Raw genomic sequence first — 27,194 nt, 5'->3', positions numbered from 1 at the left:
AATTAGGATGCTGTAGTGTCCCAGAGAGCTGAAAAGGTGGATTCAATGCAGAGCTCACTGGGAGTCCTTCTAGATTCACAGCCCAATCAAAATACTGGTCTCAGTATTTTCTTCACACCATGACCAGAAGGACAGAAGAAATCTGCTCCACTGACCATCTTACTCCCCCCACCTGACTCAGCCGCGTGCATAACGAACTAATAATTCAGTCATGCATGTTCACCACACTCTCACTGCAGCCCACATGCTCACCCACCCGCTGCCAGAATAGGCACCCCCCTCATTGCCAGAGTTGGTCAGGCATGTTTCTTCTCCCACTCACGCAGTCCCACTCAGCTCCATCCACACCCTGACTCTGTCTGCCTTTAACAATTATCTCCAGCTCTGGGAAGGAGCACTGCAGATTTGCATCCCAGCCTTCCCTCTAACTGCTCATTCATTCCATCACAGAACATGCCCTGAGCTGGAATGAAATTTCGCCCTTTGCATATCCTTACTTATTTACACTTGCTGCCCATGCTGATTGCCTAAGGGATGGGAAGGAGGCAGGAGGGTATTAACAAGCTCTTTAACATGATACCTATTAGAAATAGAATAGCTGCTGCTATCTGCATCACTATCTTTCGCTTGAGTGAAAATCAGGCAATGGACCCACTCAGGACTCCAGTCCTGGCTATTCTTCTATGCTCACATGGTGCTATACGGCACACCAGGAATTTGGGCTCAGCTGCTGGCCCATAATTTCTAAAAGCTAGTGCTCACACATTAGGCTCAAGTTTTACAAAATGTGAGATGGAAAGTGGCTTCAGACACTCTTCAGAGCTTGAAAGGTGATGCTCTTGTGGACACAGAGCCTTTTACAATTCACGTCCATTCTTCTACATCATTATTCACCGGCCTTCGGATGCACATGTCCTTTGCTCTCTCCACTGCCTTCCTCAAGTCAGTCACCAAGATCTTCCTTTCCCCTCCAAAAAGCCCACTAGTTAAACCCAGTAGTTAAAGCACAGGGACCTCAAGTCCTAAATGCCTGACTGTTCAGATAAGGATGTCAACCGAGGTCTCCCTGGGAAGGCCTCCAAAATTTGAAGTTGTCATTTATACTGATATAGAAGAATTTCTCTAAATTTCTTCTTCTGAAGTAATTTTATATCACAGAAAATACTTAGATCTTCTTTGAAGCCTGAGTCTGTGGTATCCAAGCAGAGTACCCTCACAGTGGGGTATAATGCCAGCCCCAGTCTGGGTAAGGACAGATGTAACTGTACTGATAATGAAATACATGTGCCCCCCTACAGTGGTTGCCCCTTGAGGTCACAGAAGTACCAAGTAGGATTTCTTCCCTAATGCAAGCATTTTGTGTACATAAATAATACCAGTCAGTGGGACCAAATCAATCTTTTCTCCCCCAAGCTGTTCCATCCTTCTCCACTGGTATGTAGCCCAGGCTACTCAGGAATGTGAGCAAAAAAAAAAAACTGTTCCAACTTTTTTCCCCTAGATGCTGGTTCATGACTGTCATGCTGAGGAACCAGAACTACATCCTTTCACTTATGCCAGCTCACTGAGTTTCCTTCTCCACTGCTAAAGCCATAGAGCCAGATTTTATCACAGCTATGCAGGTAAACCACCGTGACTCCACTTAGTTTTCCTCTGCTGCCCAGTTCTTCTGCGGCACTCAGTCTTCCTCATTTTGGACACTCTGGTATTACAGATTTATACCACAATAATTAAGGGTAGAGCCTGAGTCTGTTTCCACTAAGACAGGTTTGCTGTAAAAGTGCACAGGGAATTGTACTTCATGGGGCAAATAGATTCTGTGTCCCCAAAGGATCACACCTGAGACAGAAACTGTGCTGCCAATTCATCTGATTGCTACAGTGAAATGTTCATACCACTCCATTACACATATCTTAATTAATCTGCTGTTTGTTCCCATACTCTCCCAGATTAGGATATCCTCTCCTAGAAAACATTAGCTTATTAACCCCAGTCACTCCTCCTAAAGTAGTCCCAGAACAGAACATTGCCTACCCACTAAATGCCAAGGTATTCATAATGTTCTGATTTACCAAGAGGCATTGCAAAATCTCTCAGAAGTATTTGAGTGGAGGAATAACACACAGCCTCTTTCAGAAGCATCATTAAAACTAGACAAACCTTTCAATCCATTTAGCAAAGTGCCTGAAGGTTGCCTTTTCAGAGAGGGGAAACAGAAGTAAATACAGTACACTGAAATTGAATACACGCAGTGCCACAGGCACCAGCCCTATTGCACATCATTTGAGATTCTGATGTTTTTTCCTGTTTCCTCTCTTTCTTCAATCCATACTCAGTACATTTCAGGCTCATGTGAGGAGGCATCATAATAGCCCTGGAGATTCTTATTTGTCCCTGAGAATGGTATAAAGTAGGCAGCAGCCAGGGAAGTTCCCTCCACTGTCTGCTGAATGCCAGCCAGGAAGGATCACTTACCTGCCAGAAGAAGGCAGTTCCTAATTCAGCCCCACTCAAGCCCCTGCCCCTTCTGCTGTGGATGACTCACGGGAACTATCTAAGAAGGGGACTGGCTCAGGAGAGAGATAATATCAGCTCTGAACCAGACTGAGACACCTTGTTCATCTCACAAGTCCCACCACGTTGCCATTAGTGGGCATGAATATTTAGTCAATGCTAGTGATGAGATTCAAGGCTGCGCCACCCATTCTGAAATCCCCTCCCAGAGCAGAGCATGCCTGTCCTGGAGTCCACAGAAGTGATGCTTTCCACTGGGCTTTCTCCAAGGAGAGGCCAAGGGAGGATGCATCAAGTGTCAGAAGATGCTTGGCTGTTGAAACAAATTGCCAAATCTCTCTCAGCATCCTGACCCCAAATTTGTCCCCTCTTCAGTCTGTCACACTCTGTAGCACATAGCTAGAGCTCTCAGCTGGAGCCTGTAACCTCACCCTGCCGCTGGGCTCCTAGAAACTTTGTACAAAAAGTGAAGAAAAACAGTAACTCTGGCGTTGTTTTCTTCTCATCAAGGCTTCCCATGTTTGGGGACGATTCATGAGCTGCATGGGTTAATGTGCTCTGGTGAAGGCAGGATGGCAAAATACAGCCCCATAGCTGAACCCCCATGGCTGAAGCAAGAAGGAAGAGAGAGGAGGAGAAAAAGAAAGATGGCCTGTGGAGGATTGGATTTTTTCCCACTCTTCCGGTTGTTTGTTCTAACTGCTTGGCTGGTTGGTTTTAGTTCCACGCTGGGGACTGGCACTGATTTTCTTTCATTGTGTGACATGCATTTTTAAATGAGTATTAAAGGTGCTGAAAGCCTGGGGTAGGCACTTTTTTTTTAAGAAACCTTGGTTTTAATTCAAACTGAAATAAAACAAATAATTTCTCTGCTTGCTGATTGAGCCCCAGGTTTAAGACCCTACAAGGACATGTTCAGCCAGTGAACAAACCTTCTTTGACCTCCTGAAAATGCTCCAGGAAGCCCACAGACTGAGGTGAGATCTGCATTGCTGGGGCTGGTACCACTGTCTCTTCAGGCTGCCCTCTGCTTCCTACTGTAAAGCCTTCCTTACAGATTCCTCTAGCTATGCCAAATTTTATCTTTCAGATTGACATTTTCCACATCAGATGCTTATGCCAGGTTTGATATTTGAGGAAAACGGAAGCAAAAGTGGTCTGTTCATTTCCAAAAACAGGCTAGAGGAAAAAAGCTATTTTACCAACGTTAAGAAAAAAATAGTGACCTTTTTAAAAAGCTCCAGCAAGTTCTCTGCTTTGAAGGGACTTGAATTTTGATGAGAGGGGAAAGAAAAGGTTCCTTTCATCTCACATGCTGATTTCTGCCATACTTGTGAAAACCTAGACAGGTCATAAGCCTTTGGAAAAACTGCAATTTACACTTGTTCAACAGAGACTTAATAGAGCTTTTTTTAAAAAAAAACCTCTCTAAAATCCTCTCTTCACTGGGCCTTCTGTAGTCTAAGGGAGTTTCTCTACACATGAGCTCAAGGAAGGTCTACATCTGGACTGGGGAAGCAAGAGAAGGACGACTGCACCTCTTGGGTTTGCACCTCCCCTGATCCTGCCTGCTCCCTGCACACACGGATTGCTGGAAAAGGAGGCTGGCCAATTCCAAAGCAGTAGGAAAGAGCCAGGAAGGTGATCAGGATACACTGACTTGGAACACTAGGAGAAGTATGGCGCTGAAATGCTACATGGAAGAAAAAAACTGGGAGGTATGACACCTGGACTATTTGGGCAAAGAGACTGGGACTTGTTGGGGCTGAGGGGAAGGCAGATGGGACAAGGAGCCAGAACGTGAGATAAGTGGAAATGGATGAAAACAAGGGGCAGAGAGTCCAGAAGTGGAAGCTGGATTTTTCTAGATCCAGGGTCCAGAGCTTAGATGAGATGTCTGTGAGGCAAATCCTAGCTTTGCTAGGTAAGAACTGGACTATGACAAGGAGCCAGAAGGCCAGAAGAGACAAAGCAAGCTGGAGGAGACAAGGCAAAAGAGGTCAGTGGTGGGAGAGAAAAGCTGAAAAGTTCATGGCCAGTAAACCATGCACTTTGGCAAAGTCTGGGTTTATTCATTACACAAAGCCAAGCACTGCAAATGGGGAAACGTCAGCATTACAGTTGCTTAAGCAACCTGAATGCAACCCATTTTGCATAACCTCTACAAATCAGTCCTGAATGACATAATCAACGACAATTTTTCTTGCAGTACCCCTGTCTCATTCAATGCACCAGATGGATTGAACTGGGAATCAAACTTAGCTGTTTGGAAAGTGGGCAGTAATCAAGGGAGAGGTAGAGAATGGCTGGAATAAACAAGACAATCATATGGCTAAGCCAACTGAAAGGTGTACTGCAAGGCTGGATTCATCCCTACCTCTGCACAAGGGTCACGGTAATGCCAGTAGAATAGAATAGAATAGAATAGAATATTTCAGTTGGAAGGGACCTACAATGATCATCTAGTCCAACTGCCTAACCACTTCAGGGCTGACCAAAAGCTAAAGCATGTTATTAAGGGCATTGTCCAAATGCCTCTTAAACACTGACAGGCTTGGGGCATCGACCAGCTCTCTAGGAAGCCTGTTCCGGTGTCTGGCCACCCTCTCGGTGAAGAAATGCTTCCTAATGTCCAGTCTAAACCTCTCCTGGTGCAGCTTTGAACAGTTCCCACGCATCCTATCACTGGATACCAGGGAGAAGAGATCAGTAAAATCTCTTAAACCAGATTCTTTGCAAGCAGTCACTAAATCTGTGCGCCTCATTTTCTGGATGCTTGACAAAAGCTGGACAAATCCTCTGGCTCCTTTTTTGGTCTGGTGGCAATTCCAAACAAAAATAAGTACTATATTGAGAGCCCAATTTTGGCAAATCAGTAAGTATAAAGTTTTGACTTTGTTGAAACAAAACATATAGTTCAGCCCATCCTCTTTTGAATTTGAACATTTTCAAACATCTCTTTTCAAATAAAAGGAAGATACTTATTGAAATTATAAACTAATTTGAATAAGAAATTAAATGTTTCTTCTAAAATATATCGAAAGAAATAGTTCAAATTAAAATTAAAATAGGGAAACAGTTTGGAGACTGTTTTGTTTTTCTCCTGGGTTCAAGATGGTTTCTGCAAAACAAACAACTAAGCAGGGTACAAACAAACAACCCTTATAACTTGCATGTCACCAAATCTCCATTTCTACATCAATAAAAAATCAATGAAAAATGGTGCTCAGTCCTCCTGCTCAATCAATCCCTTAAGATTTGGCAGGGGGCAATTCAAGGAATTGCTGAGTTGAAGTCAAAGAGAAATTTACTTTGAACACAGAAAGCATTCTGTAATGATAGTACTTTGAATAACGAGATTCTAGGTGTCTCAGGTGGGCCATGAAAAATTAATAGACATTTTTGACCTTAATCTTGCTGCACGTCAGTTCTCCGCCTATACAATGGATTTACATAAAGCAGCTTGTGTCCTCTCATCTCACAGGAGTAGGGTGAAAATCCATGAACTTCATGATGTACTGAGATACTGCCCTAATGTGTGCCACAGATAACACCTTGAGACAAAGAATTCTCTCTTCTCAGCAGCCCGTGAAAGCAGGCACAATACAAAGCTTAAGGCTACACATTAAACAAGGTGAAGAAAACAAAATACTGAATCACTGCTCAGTCAGGAAATGTCACCCATCCTGCATACGGAAGCAGGCAGGGGTCCCATCTTGAAAGACAGTATGCAGTCTTGAAACCACTGCTCTATAATGCATAGACACAAGAGTGCCAAATTAAGATTGCAGCCTTAATTCTGGCATTTTCTTCCGTTTGAAGTGCTTGCCTTCGCAACCTAAATAATATTCGTCTGACACAGTTGTGTGTACGTAATATATGAAAGGCTAGTGGCTTGGGGGCCTTGGACTTCACAGAACATTGCAGCAGTCCCCCTGAGTTTTCCTCCACGGTTATTTTGCTTCCAGCTCATACCGGTTTTGCAGCACTGTATTAGAGCCTGTCTTTTCCTGTCTCCCTCCTTTACCACATGCCCTTCCTCAGACCTGCTTTCTCACCTCCAGCCACCCACCCAGCCAGCTCCCCTGTGCTGACTTTCATTGCTGCATTGTTAATTATTTGCTTGGGCAATCATGATCTTAGACTCCAAGCACAAACAGAGGTCTCGCTACGTTAGCTATAAAGCAGCAAATACAATAGTTAGAGGTTTCCTAATTTCAGGGCAGAATTGCAATAGTGTTGGCTTTCTGCATCCTTCCTGGATCTGGTCCATGCTGCAGAGGTGCCTGCCTCCATCACTTGCTCCTTTGCAACCTCCCACCCAGTAACTGTACTGGTGGGAGGCAGAAAGAAAACCCTTGACACCTGTCTCTAAGTGCCGTTCTCATGCTCCTTCTAGCCCCAGATTCCCTAAAATTTTCACTGCTATATAGCTTCTGTGGTCTTATAGTCTTTATCCATATCTCTTTACTTGAACAGAAACTGAACCATCCCCTACTTCTCACCTGAAGAAGACAAAAACTCTGGAAACTTCTGTTGGGGTAAAATCCCCTTCAGAGATCTTCTGGTATGGTTTTGTTAATTCTGCAAAATGAGCCCAAAGCCTTATGTAAAGACCATGCAGGCAACACGTTTGCATCAAATGAAACAAAGGCACCGTATTAAGGTGGGAGTAGGGGCTGATGTTTAAAAAAAATCTATACAGAGGGCAAAATAATTTGGAAATTACCAAAAAGGAACTACTTTAAAAAAAAAAAAAAAAAAGAGTTAAAGACTATAGGGCTTCTCTAATTTTGAACTTTTTTTTTTCCTACTAAGAATATGTTTCAGAAGTTGAAAATACCAAAACAATAGAAAAAGACCAACCGAGTCCAAAATGTGGATAATCCTCATCTCCCTGGCATCATGACACCAGTCAGTGCAAGATTCCTGCTTCGCTGACATCCCTTGTCCTGTCCTGTTGTAAATTACTGTCCTCCTCCTTTTTCTTATTCCTTCTCTCCCTTCCTCCCTCTCTCCCGGCTCTCTCCTCTGGCTCTCCCTGGTGAACAGTGAGCCACAAGAAGCATTCCTGGGCTAGAAATTAACATATTAATGAAGAAAGAGCCTTGAAGAAGGGTTGAGCGATGGGGAGAAAACAGAGACACGAGGCAGGCAGAACAAAATAACAAAGGGAAGATATAATGAAGAAGGGACACAGAGCCAAAGCACAAAGGGAGAAAAAAACGCCTTTCTCAGGAACTTGTGCTACTTCAAACACTTCCATGGGAAGAAAAGATGAAAGAGAGAAAAGAAAAGGGGTGGGGGAAATGGAGTGGTTCTTCTGTTTTAAACCAAGATTTAATATTTCTATAGAAAAGAATCACCTATTGAGGGAAGGATAAGAAAGATGGAGGATGGGAGCAAGGGAAGGACACAGAGACACACAAAGAGGACATGACTGGTAACAAGAGCAGTGCGTTCATCCCTGGCTGTTTGCAAATCACCATGAGCATGGAGGCATGGATACGTCAGTGCAATCTTAGGGCTTTGCCTATGGGTTATTGCCTCCCCTGCAACCTTCGTATTCTCTCCTTCCACAATGTACTCCTGCAAGCCTGCCCCAAAATTATGTTGAAAAAGGAGAAAATGTCAATTAGCAAAGACTACTGTTGATCTGGCAAGCTCACAAGAGTCCCACTCCCAACCCCTCTCAGCGCTCTCTCAGGCAAACAGTGGGAAATCCATTAGCATCAGTGGGTTGAGGAGGAAGTCAAAAAACTGTTAGTTCAAACATCTAAGTACTTGTTCAATCATCTGTTCCTCTACTTCACTACCCACCATTTACATCCTTGGTCAGATGCACTGCAGAAGAACATATTCTGAATACTACAGAAGAATATATTCTAAATTTGCTCTTGCACCCACTGGCCAGAACAAGCCCACCACTCTCATGCCTGCTAACAAGACAAAAGGGAAAAATAAGGATTCCTGGCCTGAAGAAGGAACATAAAGAAACAGCATCTTTAGTGGTGAAATACACAGCAGACATTGCAAAACCAAGAGACATAAGGACTTGACTAGGAAAACAAGCTTTTTGACATAGGTCTACATCAGTAAAGGTGTGAGCTGTTATCAGAGGGCCATTCCTGTAAAACAGACCTCCCTCAGTTTATCACCATCTTTCACAGTCCCACCAGCATGTGCCACCGCAGAAGAACTTGTTCCACAGCTTCCTGGTGGTACCAAACCGGCTCCTTGGCACCTCACCAGAGCACTACTATACTCAAAGCACCCTCAACATCCTGAGTGCTTATGGTCTTCTGCAGCACCCTCCCGGAGGCGTTACAATTAAGTGAATAGCCACAGGCACAACAGCATTTGTCTTCTTGACCTGCTCCACATCTCCTTTCTTCTATAATGGCGAGGGGAGTGGACCAAGGACCGTTTCTCACTCAGCAATCTCCAAATGAGACCCCTAGGTGCCACCACACAGCTTTCTTTTCTGAGGCTTAAAAAAAACTTCCAGCATGAGCCTCTGTCACAAATGTGACAAATTTATATGGCTGCTTTCCCTTGACTTCTCAGGTGACAACAGAAGGCTGCGGGAATTCGCTGGCGTAGGAGTCCCCACTGCCTGGCTTCAGCAGAATGGCCACAGCCAAGGTCACAGCATCCATGCAGCTCTGCGGCTTTCGGCACTGCTGCTCTGACCTGTGGCAACTGAAAAGGTAAGCTACAAACCACACGGAGGAATAAAGGTCAGTGCCACCCACAGCCCTCCCACTTGGGGAACCAGCTGTGTGCCGAGCTCAGCAGTAGCCTGCATGCCCTTCACAGCGAGTGCTGTAAAACCAAGCCCAGTGATGCTTTTTATTTCCCCACGTGCTCCTCCTTCTGCGCCACATCCCCGTGCTCCTTTGCTGCCTTTCTGTCAGTGCCCTTCTCCAGGGACCTGCTTCCACGCTGCCTACTGATGGCTGCAATGAAGGTTTGAGAGCTGCCGCAGCTGAGCACCAAGAGGCAGGATCCCTTCTCCGGGCTTTGTGAGGATTCAGGAGCGGGTGGCAAAAAGGGAGGCAACCAGCAACAGCACAAACCAGCCTGATCCCCAATGGAAGGTAGTGGATGCCTCTCACCTGAGCAGCTCTGCACTCCCCTGTGGCTAATCCTACCCCTGAATGACTACATACCTTCCATACTGGCTTACATGGCACTTCCAGTGCCACCCACTGTTGGGAGTGCCATGCTCTTCTCATTTGGCTCCCTCACTCTGCCAAACTTTCTTGTTAAGCAATTTCATGGAGCTATAATAAACTATCCCAAATCAATTTCACAGCATTGCTAAGCTTGTGCCTTCATCAATTCAAATTTGAGCTTTCCATGAAAAATTGCTTGGAGAAAAAAATACAAATCAGTAAATTAAGTAAACTTCTCACTCTAGCCAGTCAAACTGGGGCCTTTTCCAGAACTTGCATCCCACAGCCACCAGAGAAACTGTGACTTGGCATCATCTCCAAGGTACTTGTTTCATCTGACCAGTAGTCTCACATTGGCAAAAAGCAAGACCTCCTCCTCCTCACAGCTACGTTAAAACCAAAACAGATCTGCAAGCAGAGCTCTCCCAGTATCTCATCTACATGCCTGCAAGGAAACAGAAGGAAAAGGAAACTGACACGAGGGCAGCAGAACATGCAGAACCCTGAAAGATCAGTCCTGCTGCACCTCCTGAGTCTGGGCAAGTCAAATGCTACAACGCCCAGCATCCCACGCTCCCCCCAAAACAGCTATTTGACACGAACCATACTAGGCATGCTGAAAAGCAGTTGCTAGATGTTCAGATTTATTCAGAGGCTGTAAGCATCTGTACTTTGCACCTCAAAGTCTTTACAGTCCCTTGGTGATGCTGGAGAGCTTAAGTACCAGCTCTTCTAAACTCTCACCATGCCACATGTCACCACTCAGATGCAGAAGGGCAGCATCAGCATCTTTGAGAAGAGGGTGGGAAGCATTTCTTGCAGCAGTCTGTGTTTGAGTTACCTCATGTCACTCACGGGGCTTAATCTGCCAGTGACGCATTATTTTAAAGGGGAAGAAAGCAATGAAAAACATCCTTTTGGGGGGACCATCTTTTATTTATGGCATCTATTACCTATGTGGCTGCATCCTCCCAGAGCTTCATTGCAGTCGACCCTTTTGCTCCCCATCCAGTTCTGGTTATCACTTGTCTACACCCAGCAGCAGGTACGCAGCAGCCTTGTTGGACGTCTCCCTCTGCCCAGGGCTGAGTTTCCAGGGGAAATAAGCAGATAATCAGTGTAGAATCTAGGTACATCTGCCCAAAACATGTCATGGTCTTGTGATAAAGGAGGTCTCTGAAAGCAGATATCATCTGCTGGTGAAGTCTGCACACTGAAAAAGATGCCAACCTCCTTCCTGAAACCACTTCTGGAACTGCTGGCTGCCTGCTTCACAGAGGCACACGAGAGGCATGTGTGGCACTGCTGCTAATCTCTTGTGCTTATTAAACAGCCCCAATGTCTTGGCAAAAATCCACCTCTACCAATTTCATTCTGCCAGCTGAAATTCCTCGTGCAGCTCCAGTGAGGTGCGGTATTCATCTCCGCTTCATACTATGTGCTGTTAAACAGTTGCTCTATTTCACTCCAGAGATGGCTGAATTTTAGCGGTGAATTAAGCCATCCCTTTCTACTTTGTAAAGTGCTTTGGAATTGCAGATAAAAGATACTACAGTCTGTCATAAATAAATGTAAGATGCTGACACTGCTACTGGAGGTAGCCATCTTGCTGAAAGATGATTTCATTTGTGACACTAATAATACAGGGAAGAATGCCGGGCAAGACACTGAAAACTCATTTCCATCTCATTTTAATACAGCTTCAAAAACCAGGAAAAAAGTCAGTGTCGAGTCAGCATTTGTGCATTTTTAACCACTGTCAGGCCACAGAGATTCACGGGTTTTCAGTCCAGTGTGGCAACTCTCTTCCACCCTGACCACACCATCAGCGGGTGAATTCTTCATCCGATTACCTGCCATCTCACCAGATCCTTAACAAAGACCGATCCTAAGTTCACAAAATCTGTTTTTCAAGCATTTCTCATGGTGCGTTACTGCAGAGGGGAGCTCTAATCACCTTACAATCTTCACTCAATCAGGACAGGTGTGGAGACCTGTTCAGTGTGATACAGCAAGCTCAGAAATCTCTCCACAGGGGTGGAAAAGAGCTTTCTTTCTAGGAAGATGGCTGGCAGCATTCAGTCTGATTGATCATTTCAAGGGCACTATGGTTAGATTTTAATATTCATTTTATATTAAGGTGCTTGCAGGCTTGAGTAGGGACATTTTTGTTACTTAAATCAGGAGAGAATATGCTGCGGGAATGATAGGGCAGGTAGTGGACTGCACAAGCTGACAGGTCTCTGCCATTTCTATTTTCTTTGTTAATATTTCACTCACATTTAAGCATTTTAAATACCACATTTCTAGATATTATCTTTCATTCAAATACTTCAAGAAATATAGTGCACAGTGAATGTACAATACAAAAAAAAAAATGGCACTAAGATAGCATACACCACCTTCAAATGTTCATACTCAATTCAAAATCAAATTTTCTAACCTTAACAAAGCAGGAATCCCTTGTCTAACACTGCAAACTGATTTTTGAAGTTTGAAGTGAAGCTAGCTTTGAGTTATTGGTCCACATCAACAGAAACCCCACTGCTGGATAATTATTTGAAAGCGGAACAAATGCATTCATTTCACACTCTCATAACTCAAAATTGGATGAACAGGTTTTTTTGCTCAGATTTTTCCAAAATGTTCACCTTTGGACTGAGAATGAAAATAAAATTTGTGACATGAAACAAAACGTACTTTAAAAATTATAGCTACTTGAAAATAGGCCAGTGGAGAAGTCTGTGAGCTGCAGAGGGAGGTCTGGATTCTGCACAGGTAACAGGTGTTCAAAGCCACAGTTTGGTTTGGTCCCTTTGAGATAAGTATTCAGCTGCCCCACAGATATGCAGATCCACTTTTTTCCAAAATTTGGATGCAAGACTCGAGTACACCCTTAAAGCAATGATTTTGAGAGGAATTTCATCAGCAGCATCTAGTCAGGAGTGCTCTAAGCCTCAATTCAGCAAAGCACTTAACCGCGAGCTTAGCTTGAAATGTGCACAATGATTTCTTAGACGAAGCATATATGGCAAAGACCACTGAACGGCAGGTGCCTCTGGAGGGGAACAGACCAGCTGTTTGACAGGGCTCAGCTCCGTCACACAAGGATGTAGGACAGAAAGGGGAAAACAACATCCCATTGAAAGTTAAACCACAGGAATGGCATTAAGACTGCAGAACATAACAAAAAAATCTCGTCCCGGACGCGCCAGGGTTAATGCCTCGACTCTCTGCCAAGAAAGGCCATCTGATTTATTTTTTTTCCCTTTTATTCATGAATTTTTGTCAACGGTGAACGCTGTGGCGGCCCCCCCGCCCCCCGGGAGGGAGCCACTAGGCGGCGAGCTGGGCTGGTGTCTTGTCAAACCGCATCATGAACCCAAATTGCATCAAAGAGAAGAGAAAGCTGCTCCACAGTTGCACAGGGAGCCATAGCAACGCGGCAGTTCCTATTTTTAAAAACTTGAAAGATAGTAAGAACATTAAGTCTGAGGGGAGAAAAAAAAAAAACAAACACGTTTCTATCAGAAAGAAAAAAAAAAAAAAAAAGGCGCGTGTTCCTTACAGGCTTTAGTGATGAAACCGCATATGGCTAACCATCGATTTGCAGGTGTGCAAGTCAGAAAATATCCACAGCCTCAACACGCCAGTCCCTGAAGGAAAGAGGCTGTTTCTCACCTTCCCTCTGCTGGTCTGCTAAAGCAGGTTTTCAAATTCCCTGGGGCACTTTAAAACCCACGGGACCCCAACTGCATTTTGTGATCGGGGGAAGATGCTGCTGTAGCGGATGCTAAACTGGAGCCAGAGCTGGGTTTGCAGTTTCGCACTGCTTCCTTCAGCTCCACCACAGAGGAAGTATTTTGATTCGCTTTTCATGAAAAGTGGAGAGAGCCTGAATGCACAAGTTAAAGCATATTGTCACCAGCAAGTGAAGTTGCCACGGTATTAGCACTAATTGGACTTGGCTGCGGAGCAGGAGATGTCTCAGAGGGCTGGAAGCAGAACATGGACATTTTCCCATCTGGAAACTGATGGCGCATACCAAAATTCATTCCCAGCTGGTGGATTTTGGAGGCCTTCATGAAAGGGTCTGTCCTCTAATCAAAAGATAACCCTTGCCAAAAACCCATCACTTCACTTGAACCCTCCCATCCTATTTTAATTGCAAAGAGGATGAAAAATCCAGCTGTCCACACGGAACAAGTGCCTCCTCTCCCCCTCAGACAAAGCCCTGCTCTGCAGGACCAAGGCATCTTGTGGCGCCTGCTGAGGAATAAACATTTTTGCTGTCCCCCCATCATATACTCCCTTTGAGAAGCCAGAGGTCTGCAGTATCCTACCGGCATGCTGAGTTGGTTTGATGTTAGACCTTCCCCTGCAAGACAGCCATGCCTCCCACTGCCCGGGCAGCACTGCTTAAGGGCTGGGCAAAGCAAGGAGGACAGCCAGGCACAGACCGTGCCCTTCTGCATCGGGCACCCTTAGCAGCCCACTTGTATGGGGGAGGTTTGGGTCAAGAGCACATTACAAAGCTGCCCTCAGCATCCCCCTTCAGGGGACAGAAAAAAAGGAGTGAGAGGAAGCCAACACTGCCCCCGAGATGTGGTGGCACATGGATAAATGCTCCCCCCACCCACTGCTCACCTCCTGGGCAGGCAGCGTGACTAACCGGTAGCCCTAGGGTTACAAACCTGGTGCCTTTCACCAGCACTGAACCACAACAGGGAGCAATGCACACAGGACAAACGAAATGCAACAGGAGATGCAAGGCGGGGAGGAAAAAAAAAGAAAGCGATGGTGGTATGCAAGCAGCAGAGAGCAAGGTGATGCACAACAGGGGACGCGGGGAGGCAGAGAGACCCTGATGGAGGCGGGAGGCGGGGGCCAGCCCTGGCCTCCAGCTGCTGCTGGAGCGGTGACAGGAACAAGCAGATTTCAGCAGCAGGGATCTCTAATCCGTCAGCAGCACTCATGCCACGTGCTGCCAGCTAGCACCAGCCTGACGGCAGCCGGACACACCAACCAGCGGGAACATAACGAGCTACTAACAAGACACTGGCTTAAAGGCTCCGAAAGGTCAAAAGTTACATATGCTCCCTCACCCTCCAAGTTTCTGAAAAGGGCAATTTCTGCATTCGTGGGAACATGCCTTTTATACCTTCTCTCCCCGCCTCCCTGGAGTTAAGAAGCAAGTCCCAGCACTGTGCCTCCCGCCACTGGAGCCGCGCTGGGTTTAAGGGGCTGGAGCAGGGCTTCCCAGCCAGCTGCCAAGCAGGTAGATGTGACCCCACCGAAGCCAGTGAGACCTCAGTGCTGGTCAGTGCTCCTGTCTCATAGCACGAGGTTAACTCGACAGTGCTACGAATGGAGAAAGGGCAACACAAATGGTCCTTTCTCCATTCCTGCTCTCAACTCCCTTGCTGCGCTGTGTGAAGGTGTGTGGCTCACTCGGCTGGGAGACAACACAGAGTGGCTCCATGGCAGTACCTGCAAATGGCGTATGATGATCCCTGTGTCTGACATGGCAGGCAACAGCTGCTGTGACTGGAGAGGAGAGGGCAGGAGGGTGGGTTGGGAGAGGCCTGGGAAACAAGGAAAGGTGCTGCCTGGGCATTGTCCTTGGCACTGACCTGAGGAAAGCAGGTCCAGGATGCTATGGGCATGGTGCTGCTCCTGGGTATCAGGGTAGCACAACACTCTGAAGGGGCACTGCACCTTTCCAGGAATACATATAGCCCCTATGGTCTTGAGTCTCCAGGGAAGCAATATATTTGTACAATCCTATTGCAAGGACTTTCTCTGCTCACTGACTCACTGTTCAGCTGTCTAAGCCCCAGCAATTCCTAGTTTCCACTAGGGGAATGTGGCCATGTGAGAACAGAGCTTGCCCTGGGTGTTCCAGGGAAAATAGTTTCCAACCGTTCATCAAGGGCTCTTTTGCATTTCTTAACTGGTTGGCATGGAAAGCTCCAGATGAAAGTTAGTATTTCCCCCAAAGTGGAGGTATCATGTCCAAACAATGCACCAACCTAGCTTGCCAGCTGTTTTCATATTTGAGGAATCTGAGGTGCAGAATTGAACCTATCTTTGTTCCCCTCTTAATGTATTTCTTTGCAAAGGCAGTATAATTCCACATTTGTATTTTCATTCCAAAGCAAATGCTTCACTGCACTTTTTATTAAAATGAAATCTAGTGTGTGCAGCCTGGTGTTAAATGAGAGACTATTAAAGCCAATCAGTAGAGAACTCATTAGTAACCCTACAACAACAAACTAGTAGTTATGGCCCAGCATTCACAAGCAGCCATGACAACCAGTAGGAAGAACCCAGGTCTCATTGAAGGCTACAATAAAAACACAGCTTATGTAGCCCAACGACTGTGAATATCCATACAAAACGGCTGAGCTTCTACTCCTCAAATATGTGCCATAAATCATATTCTTTTCTCATGACTCATCCCTGAATTCCACTCCCAAGAATGCTCCTGTCATTTAGTTAGTTCTTCCCATTTCTAAAATGTAATGAGAAGCACCAATCCCGAGCTCAAGGAAATCTGTCCCATCAATTAAAATAACAAAATAAGCAGAAGGCTGCCTATAAACACATCCACCTCTGCCCACTCAATCCTCAGCAGCCATGGTGAAGGGAGAATAGATGAGCTTTGCAGAATGCCTAGAAGGTTAGCAACTCTCCTTGGAAGGGCCAAGAGGGAAGAACTCCACATCTGAGCATCTCTCCAGAGAAAACCCTGTTAGAAACTCCTTCCCAACCTTTGTAATCTTCTCATCCGGTAGAAGGGAGCAGAGAGCACAGTGGTTTGCTGGATGCCCAGGAGAAGAATGGCTATTGAGATAACTATAAACTTGGTAGACTGGAATATTCCAACCAGATTTCTTTCTGGGACAATGAAGGAATAAATGAAAAGGTAATTATTACAAACAAAACAAAGAATTAAAGAGTGTAATTGAACTGGAAAACAATGTTTGGATATTTGGACTCCAAATGATCAGCTAAGCCTATTATCAGCATAAATTGAGATAAATCCCTCACTAGAGGAAAACTTCCTCAGGAATCATTCAGAAAGAAAACTAACAGTTCTTGTACAACAAATCTTTCTTAAAGTATCATTTTCTTACTAGTTAGTGGAGTTATCTCACCAATGGGCTCATTTCTAGGACAAAAGCTGCAATGTTCAATGGTCATGATCATACTTCTGCAGTTCCAGTCTAACACAAAGCAGAATCAGTTTCAAGACAGACAAGAAACAGTTGCTATGAGACCATTATTAATACAAGAAGATGCAGACTGAACACCTACATTGGCAAGAAATGGCATTTAGATAACAGTCCGTCTTGTTTCTTTTTGTGCTTGCAGCCATACTTCAAACAAAACTTTGTTTGCACAAGCACTTGCAAAGGCGAACAAGAGTGTCAATGTAAGAAGGAGGAAAGACATGGAGAAACTGAGCTTTATTTCTAAATCTGAGCAACATTTAGCTCATTTCCTCCTTACTCCATTATACACCCAGATCAACCACCAACTGAGACCACATTGAGCAAGACCATTTGATTTTAGCTGCATTCAGAACTACTGCACTTTCAGAAAGAAAAAAAAAGTAAGAAATGGTCAGAGTTCAAAGGCAGATCTTGGGAAATGACTAATTCACAGTCTTAGTGTATAATGTGCCCCAGCTGAACTAAATTACACATTTTTTTGGTTGGATGTGTCACTCTCCGCAGAATAAAATGGGAAAATTCCTTTATCGCGCTGCCTCCCAGCTATGGATTTGAAGCAAATTGGACCACTTTGGATTAGCTTCAAGAGCTTCTGAAACACCAGCTACATGGTGATGTATTATGTGAGGTCACATACACTTTGCATTCTCCCCAGACATCAAGCCCACATACATACATTTCTCTATTCTGTGTAGGCATGCGGAGGGGGAACTGTAAGTTGCAGATGGCTGAATATAGTATTGCCAGGTCCAGGGCAGGACTAAAATTAGTTTTCCAGAACCTTCAGTCCAGTCCAAAGAGAGCCAGACCATGTCCCAGACACGCAGGTATTGCTGCTGTCTGCTGTGCACAATGCACAAGTGCTGTGGGATCTTAGTGGGTGGAAGGGGTTAGGGAAGGTATGAAGCAGCCAGGTCTGCAGAAACTGTAACACCGCAGATAGACAAAGCATTTCAGGAGAGATTTAAAGACCTCAGGTAGACAAAGTATATCAGGAGAGGTTTAAAGCTTAGCACATAGTAAATTCCAGCAAGTTCAACGGGACTTGAAGGTGTGAACACAGATTACAGCCATTAATCTCTGTGGGTTTTGGTTCAGTGAGGTGAACTTATATCTTCATGTCTGCTTCTTTCCACTTCTTCTCCCTCTCCTCTACCTTTCCTCCTGTCCAGACTCCAGGCTGGGAGGCTGAGCTTGAAGCTATCAGATTTCTATTGAACCTTTGGATTTGTAAAAGCAATGGCTTATTTCAGACACCACTAGCTTTTATACATGAAAAGGTGCCCGAAAGTAATTTCACTTAAACAGGAAACCAAGCACCCAACTCACTGACGTCACACTTTTTAACCACCCTCACTCAGAAGTACAGACAGGGTGGAAACATTTAGGGGGGTCAGAACCCCAGACTGGCAGAGCACAGGCCAGCGCTGTGCAAGGCAAAGTGAATATTTGCACTGTGGTCACAGAAGCAACTACAACACAGTGTAATTATTTCTGAGCTAGCCCAGGTGCCTGCAGCAATCTAGGCAGTGGCAGAATGGAGCTTGGCATGGACTAATTGACTCTGCTTCTCAGTGAGACTGATGCCAGTACCCAAAGTAAGCTGGCTATGTCTACATGTATCTGCAGTCATTCCTGTGAATGCTGTACACAAAGCATGCAAGGGAGAAGGAACAGCATGATTTGGGCCATGTAGGTAAGAAGAAAGCTAATGTCTTCAAAAGTGACAAGAACTGCTTTCATGTGGAGTGCCCAGGCTTCAGGGCATATCTACGCTGCACAACAGTACTGTCATATCCGAGACTCAAGAGTCTCTGAGCTGGCGACTTCTATACAATGCAAAGCAGCGCTATGCAGAGAGTTTATGTTGGGTCCTCGAAGCAGTGAAGCTATATGGGTATGATGTTATGCATAGGCTAATACAGCGTCAACAGAACTAATTAGCAGAAGGTCTCTGCAGAACACTGCATCACATAGCAGGGGACAATGTTTTGTCTTCTAGATAACTGCTGAAAAGACACAATACACCTCCCCCCAAAAATCCCTATTAATTTAGAAAGGCAGAACAACAGCCTGCCTTGATGCTACTTCTGATAACTTTGTATATAATAAATATATTTTCTCTGCTTAATCATTCCAGGGATGACTCAAAAGAGCAGCAGAAAACCCCTTATCCCTTAGCCTATCTGGGAAGGAAACTGATAAAAGCATTGGGCACCTTTGGTGGTTCCAAGGCTTGCAGACAGCAAAAAGCCAGTATGGGGAAGAGGAAGTAAAGGCAATAAGACCTGGTAATATGCCAATGGATCATAGAGACAAAGAACAAATAGCAGATAGCATTATGGATAATATAATGGGTCAAAGAATAGACTTTTCTTTCAGTCCCCAACTTTCAGGCAAAGCAAAATCTGCTTTCTTGTCCACCAGTCTCTATCTGCCTAGTACAGTTGACAGTGAGTGGTCACAGCACGAAAACCAATCCATCACATTTACACTGTTCCATGATTTATCATGACAAATGAACAAAGATGCTGAGCTCTGTGTGGCCACCTCTCCTGATGGCTACTGCCTGGATTCCCCTTGTCCTACCACAAAGGGACCAACCTGCCCAAGGATTTTATATGTAAAACATTGGAGAATGACAGCTGAGCAGGTCAGGGGGCATCTGGATAATTGCAGATACCACCTCCCCCAGCTCTTCCCATGTCTAATTATCTGGGTTGCTTAGCGACACACTAAAACTCCAGCTGGGACATAAGGGAAGATCTAGTAATCAGAGTGCTGTTCTAGAGGTTGTTCCACCACAGGCTTCCTCTATGACCTTAAACAGGCATCTTAGCACTGTTTCTTCAGGAAATCTGAATCTGGATCAAAGAAGATGCTTATTCAAATAGCTTTTCCCTATTTTTAAATGCCCTTTTCCACCTAGAAAAACTTGCCGTTCTGATGGAGATGCCTAGGCTCTCTGCATAATGTACACAAGAGAGAATGGGACCCAAAACACTCAGCAGACAATGGCCAACAAGGTGCCAATGAGCAGGGTGATAGCACAAGTCCTTCTCTTTGAGGTAAACTGGATCCTTAAGACACCCAAGGGCTTTAAAGGCTTCCACTATAAAGCAGGAGCTGAGCAGAGTTGTTGACTCTTTTTGCAGCTCTAGTTCTCCAGATCTCTCTGCACTTCCTTCTCTCCTGTAACTCAGGGCTAATGGACAGCAGAAGGACATATGGTCCTCAGACAACAGGTGCCATGAAACTATTCCAGGTGGGTTAAACAACCATCACCTTTAAAGGACACCCATTCATATACTGCTGGTGCCTGGAACACAACCTGGAGCCTTCTAGATTTCAATAGAAAAATCCCCACTGCTTGCAGCAAGAACCCACCTGAGAGTTACAGACCCATTCATGCAAAGACACTCCAAGAAGTTCAGCTGTGATAAAAGCAAAATTTTGTGCATTGAGGGGCACACCCAAATTTTTGCACTATGCCTTCATTGTTCCTTTTCCTCATGCTGGCTTGCCCCCTGTGTTGTATGGAGGCTTTCTAAGGGGGTGACAGTACTGGCACTCACGATGCACAGCAACATGGGTCCCACCATCAGCACACCTCCCCTTGCCCAGGTTCTGGCCAACATCACCGACTGCCCCAAAGTGTCACATGCCCTAGCAGAATTATTCTGGTCTCAGAGGTCCTCTGTGACCCCTCTTTTGTAAGGCTAGCCCAGCCCCTTCCCTTACCTGTTGAGCATGTTGGACTGGTAAATCCTTTTCTCCTGGGTGTTGTAACAGCTGCTTTTGGGCTCAGGGATGAAGCTGTGTTCAGACAGCATATCAGAAGCAGCCGTGGTGATTATGGCTATTCCATCCCTCACTCTGGCAGGAAGACCGTAGTCCCATTCATCATATGAGACAGAGATGAGCCCGGTGGGGAACTCGGATGGCACTGTGTCTGTATCCCCTGCCACCAGGCTGGGCACGATCCACGTGTAACCATAGCCTGTCAGACCCACAGAGTTGGCCACCTCAAAAATGTAGGTGGCCTCTTCCTTTGTGCAGTAGAGGAGGATAACAGGGCTTTGGAGCTTCTTGAGCTGGTTTTGGATCTTTGAGTCCCCATCGTCCAGGGACATGTCCAACAGGAGGACCTCCTCCAGTTCCCAACCCACAAAGCTGTGCTCAATGGTACTGCGGATCTTGTTCACAAAGTCCTGGTAACCAGGGAAGTAAGTAGTGACAATGGAGAAGATGTACCAGTCATATTCTTCCATGATGTTGAGCATGACAGAGGCTTGCTGTTCTATTGATGGGCCAAACTGGAAGAACATGGATGACTCATCCTAGAATAGGAAGTCAAAGAGAGGAAGAGAGAGAAAAAGAAAACAAGAATAGGTCAAAAGAAATAAACAGCATTCCTAGTTAACTCATTGAGCACAGAGGGGGATGCAGGCAGTCAGAATCTTACACTTCATGTCTTGGCCAGAGCTTAAGGATTTTTAACTTTTAAAAATTTAAAATTTAAGTGAAGCAAGTGGGAAGGAAGTAAAAGCCTTTTTATGACCAGCTGTCCTTACTTTATTTTTAAAGGCAGGTTGCCAAAATTACTTAAAGGTTTCAAATGTTAGGCATGATTCTAACAGACAGGGAACAAGTGGTACACAAGTGAGGCCAGAAAAAGAGAGTATGTACAAAATATTCCATGGCTGCAGAAATTAAGAGTTATGATAATCCAGGAATTATCATAACCTTATATGTAGTATAAACAGGATACACAGCAGCTTTGATTTTGATTTAGTTTGGGACAGTCAATCTAGTTTGAGTATCCAGACTGAAGTACAACTAGAGTAGGCAAACTCCTCTCAAAGCAAGCAGTAGCAGAGAGTGCTACAACTGTGAAGGCTCAGTCTCAGAATATCATAAAACATCCTAAAATGGAAAAATAAAATTCTAAACTATCATGGGTTTTGTTTATACCATGTTTTAGAGAAATGTCAGCTCAATATTTCTCTTGGTATTGCTTGCACATGCTTCTACCATACCAAGATCATCTTTGCAAGAATCAGAACTTGTACCATTTTATAACCTCCAAAACTCCAAGGGAGTTCTGTACAGATCTCAGCTCTCCAATGGCATAATGCCAGCCTTTTTCATCCTGGGATTTCGCAAGATATCAGGCTTTCAATTTGTGACAGATCTAGTAAAATCCAAATCCCTGCTTTTGCCCAATTCATGATGGAAAGGAATGGAAAAAGCATTTCCCAATATGCTCTTTTATGGATTGATCTTCTATCTTTTAAAATCGACTGCAAACTCCCACCGACTTCTGTAGAGTAGGATTGGATCACAAACAAACAAACAAACAAACAAAAAAAAGGCAAAATTAAATTATATCTCTCTGCAGAGATCCCCGTTACAATAAGAAAGTTCTCCAAATCCAATCATCACTTTTAGGAATAAGATAGCAGCCCCGCCTTCTCTCAATAAGCTAGAAGAGCTGAACCAGAGATCCAAAAGGAGGTAGTCAGGAGTTTTAGACCTGGGAAAACTCATTGTGCAAATGCCTCAAGACATTATCTCAAGATATTCACATTTAGAACAGCTCTCTACCAAATTTACTCTCCCACAGCCTGGCAGGTAAAGCTGTTTTTCAGCAGGGATGCCGGTTAATCATCCATCCATCCATCCATCCATCCATCCGTCCCTTCTTTAGTCATGGTTTTGATTACCTATAGCTATTTTCTCTATTGGCAAAATATGCCATAGCTCAGCAACTCCAGAAAAAAAGCTCTGATCCTGCACCCAGCCTTAAGCTGTTTGTTTCTCTTTCCTGAACTCCCTATGGATCACATCCTATAGGAAAGAGTCCTTGCTCACAGATCCCCATGCCTCTCCTATGAGGTTTGGTAATTAAACTCTGTTCACTTCCTCCACACAGCTCACCACCCACTTGTGAAAGTACTCTTAGGGCTGCTCTTTGCTCACTGGAAAAATAAATATACACAAAAAGGAAAAGAAAGTGGCAACAAATTGGAGAAAAGTCAAAAAAACAGGAGCAGCACAGGAGTATCTCAATCTGTGGCAAACAGCTCATACTTTCTATCACTGGAATTCACCCCCTTCACCCAGAACTGTGCTCAAGAAAAGAACTTACTCTTCCAATAAAAAGATACTTTTTATCTTTGAAGCTTATGGAAAAAATCGGGAAAGCCAGAGGAAAGATTACACTATTGTCACGGCATCTGCCAGAGTTTGAAGAAAGCCTGAACAAGCATCTCCAATACCCTTCATTTCACTGTGCCTTTGAAAGCTACTTGTACCAAACTGAATGCTAGAGTGTGAAGACTCAGCCTTACCATAACATGAAAAGGCAAGATAGCTACACTGATGACTAGCATTTATTTTTACATAAGTATAGAAAAGCTTTTGTTGAATTTACTGTAAGACTTCAAGAACCTCTGAATTGACTGCAGATTGCCACAGTTTCTAGCAGAGAGTCTAAGATCTGAAGGACCTAGCTACTGAATTAAGGGAACATTTGACACACAGCGTCTTGAAGTCTTGTCTGAAAAAATACTGTCTGCCTTCCTCAGTGACAAATAGGGGATGGGAGATGGTAAATCCACTAGTATTTCAAGGCTGCATACAAACACACACACAGGAGTTAGTAGGCATGATAGCGAGGTGCAGGAGGTACTGCCCTCCCCGTGATTTTAAACAGGGTCAGATGCTCCATCTAAAGTGCCCACTGAAAGTTTGTTCCACACAAGTGCACAGCCCAACTGTTGAAGGGAATTCAGCCCCAAAGGTTCGAGGAGAAAATTCAGGGCTCCTCACTAACCAGAATGTATCAGAACATCAAAAATCAATACACCAAATAGATAACTTTATCGCAACCCAGCTAAACAATTCCTCTCCACCGAGAAATGTAAGCACCCCTCCTTAAATCAAACAGCACAGACCACTTGGCTGTGGATGTAATAATTGCTCTTGAGCAACCACTTGCATTTTTATTATAGAAGCAGCATGAAGAGGCAACTTCTATTCAAAACGAGAGCATTAAGGAGGTACAAGCCAGTCCAGCTTTTGGCTTGCCAAGATGTCTCTTGGCACTTGATCACCTCAATACTTGGGCTAGCCAAATGTTCTCCATTCCCTAACCAACTCAGCACTCAGAAAAGAGAGGAAGAAGGACAGACAACAGTGTAGAAGAAAGTGTCCCTCTCGTAATAAATCAGGAGAATTGCTGATAGAGCTGGATGGGAATGTCAGTGAGTGCCTTTTGGGGGACAAAAAGCAAACTAAGAAAAATACCTGAGAGCCACAATCTCCTTCCTCTCCTTATTCTTGAACACACCTAACGGTAAGTCAGTGAGAAAGAGGAGGAGTTGAACTGACAGAGAACCACAGGGCTATCAGACAGAGCAGGAATTTGACCTCACTGTGGTGTTACAGTGAAAGCTTTTAAATTAGAGGTAGATCTAAGAGGGTTTTACCATTTTTACACATATATACCCCATAGAATCATTATTATTTTATTACAGTCTAAAACCAAAAAGGAATATTTTACCCCTCCGGACATTAAAGGTTTTTACAGAACATTACAAGCTCCTATTTTTCTCCTGCAGTAATTTCACACTCTCCACCTCCCTTTTTCACCTTGGAACAGCCAAAACATGGTTCAACATTGCCACTGGGAGACAGATTTAAGTTTGGGATAGCTTGAGTTCAAAGCAGAAGTCCCTTACGTTGCACATGATCCACATGAAATACAATCCCCTGGCTACAAGAAAAAGCTTGTCTTTCTCCTGCAGCTCTTTCACCTGCAAGCCCAGGCTCCCCATAGCTAACTGCTGCAAGAGACCGCAAGATGCTGTATGGTGTCCCTCACCCAGTCTAAAAGAGTAGAGGCTCCATTACAGGATCTCAATACCTCCAGAGATCCTAGTACTCGCCCACTGTCACCCTGCAAGGTCAGGGATCTGTAGTTTGCAGAGCTGAGCTGGAGGTGGAGCCAATCAATTGACACAGCACCACTCCCCAGCTGACAGATGGCTTCCCACAGAAAATCTGCTCTGAGTTTACCACTGCTGGGACAAGTATTGCCTCCCCCTCCTGCACGTTTAACCCCTCAGATAAGGAGGCTGGATTGCACATGGTGAAGGTGCAAAAGCATTCACTGTGAAGCCTCCCCTTGGAGACTGGTGGCTGGTGAGTTCCTAGGTGGATAGAAGGGGATTTGTGGAAGTGGCACAAGGTTTAGAGAGCGACCAAGTGTTCTTGCCATCAGTTCTAAGTTGCCCAGTACCTGCTGTCCCTCAAGGGCAGGCCCATGCAGATATTGCACAAAGACCAGGTCTGACCCCCCCACACCCAAGATGCAGGCCCTTGGCAAGGCTGCAGGTGACTCCTTGAGGAGCCCTCCTGCAGCTGCACCAGTTGAAACCAATCATTGCCGTTTAATGAACCATTTACCTCAGATGTGGCAGGAGAGGTCCCCAGGGTGCTTTTCTCACAAGTTCCTTCCTAACAGCCTCTCTGGATTCCCCAGGCAAGCAAAAGCAATTACTACCTTGCAAACAACATTTACTATCCAGAGCAAAACTGCTTCTCGGCATGGGGCAGACTCAAGAACATCCCTAAAGCAGAGGAATGCAGGATCCCCAAAAATGGTTGCAGTGGGCCAGTCATCTTGAAGAACTAGAGAGCCTTCCACTGAGCCATAGTGTAACTGCTGACTTGGGGAATGAGGAGATCAGCATGCTACGTTTCCTCCGTGCAACATATCTGAATGCAGTCTGGTTCTGTGCGCCATCCTACCGTTGCTGGGCCCTGAACAGATTTTTGCTACTGGTGTCAAGTTCCTTTAGCTCCAGTCCAAGTGCCAGACCCCACAAGGGCCAGGTTATGCACAAGGAATTTGAGTGAGGAGCAAGTCAAGAGCATGTGTTTGCTTCTTGGATTTGGAGAAATAAACTATGTTTTTGCAAAATGCCCTAGGCTGCTATCTCCACACAGGTGTAGGATAAATACAATTTGTGCTGCTCTGGGACTAGACCCTTTTTATTAGGCTTTTGGGAACATCAGTGTATCTACCTCTATTTGCTGCTGCATTAAGCTTCCTGTGCAGCCATAATTTAACAACTGGGGTCTGCCCTTCCCTTCCTGTCCAGTTTGCAAAGGGGATCCTATAAGATCCTAACAACTCAGGCCACTATGACTTTCCAAAGCCCTCTTCTCATTTTCCTAATTTAGAAGAAAAGCTGTTCGTGTGTCTTTAGTACAGTCTTGATTTGCAAAATTCCTCTATGACTTACAGACAAATCACATCGGGCTTCCTCTTGTTTAGACTTTGGCCCTGCCTACCACACATTTTGTGGAGGCAAAAAGGAGTGAGCAAGCACCAAGTAACTTCTGGGAAAACATAGAGCTTAATTTCCCTACCTATGTATTTCTTTTCTTCAAAATTGAGACACTACTGTGTACCTATTTGTCACAGTCCTGGTGGGATACCTGATTCACTGGGAGTTTTATTGTTTGTGATGGAAAATGCCGCAACAATTCAAAGTCTTATAATTAAATTTTCTATATTTCTGAGTCCCGTTTGTTATAACAGATCTGACAGGAAATCAGGATCTTTGTTGCTTAAGTGTTCATTTACTCCTGTTTATTCTTACCACAAATGCATCACTGCCTCAGGCTAGCCTGCAGTCAGGATCTTCTGCCTGTTTGTTTTTTCTCCCCACATTTAATTTTTTTATTTAGTTTTCAACGACTCAATACAATAAAACTCTGTTTTTAATATTACATGCTGCATCATCCTGTGTGTGAGTCCTTTCTTTGAGTGCTTGCAGCAGGGACTATGAGAACATGGTGACACTACAGCCCTCGCACAATGTCCCTGTGGTGGGACTGGAGTCTAGAACAGCATCTCTGCGTCTCTCACACACATACATGCTCACATTTCCACAAATACACATATTCGCAGCAAAACATACTCAAAGTAATGTTAGAGCACGTTGGACTGTGTCATTTCTTAATGACTGTCTGCCTAGTTGATGCTATTTAGTAGGATTTCAAAACTTTCCTGTCTTACTGGAACAGGTTCCCCGGGTTATTACTGATTTTGGCTTGCACAGCAGATGGAGCAGATGACCTCCTGCAATCCTTTCCCAGTGCTCTGATTCACTGATGAGTGGATCATTCTTAGTGAAAATCCTCAGAGCTGCCCTGGGAACGTGCCGTCAGTGAGAAGTTAAAATTCGTT

At 44.7% G+C, this 27,194-nt stretch overlaps 1 protein-coding gene across 1 annotated transcript in view; it reads right to left on the bottom strand.

The window, feature by feature from the left end:
* The window catches only part of GRIN2B (glutamate ionotropic receptor NMDA type subunit 2B), a 169,583-nt gene that overhangs the window by 97,991 nt on the left and 44,398 nt on the right, over positions 1-27,194 (bottom strand). The window contains exon 2 of the mRNA XM_050900803.1: positions 20,672-21,270. Within this exon, the coding sequence (XP_050756760.1) occupies positions 20,672-21,270 (599 nt within the window). The remainder of the gene's footprint in view (positions 1-20,671; positions 21,271-27,194) is intronic.

The sequence above is a fragment of the Gymnogyps californianus genome, chromosome 1 (genome assembly GCF_018139145.2).
Source record: "Gymnogyps californianus isolate 813 chromosome 1, ASM1813914v2, whole genome shotgun sequence".
Taxonomy (NCBI): domain Eukaryota; kingdom Metazoa; phylum Chordata; class Aves; order Accipitriformes; family Cathartidae; genus Gymnogyps; species Gymnogyps californianus.
Note: the sequence above shows the minus strand (reverse complement) of the source record. Positions and strands in the feature narration are given on the sequence as shown.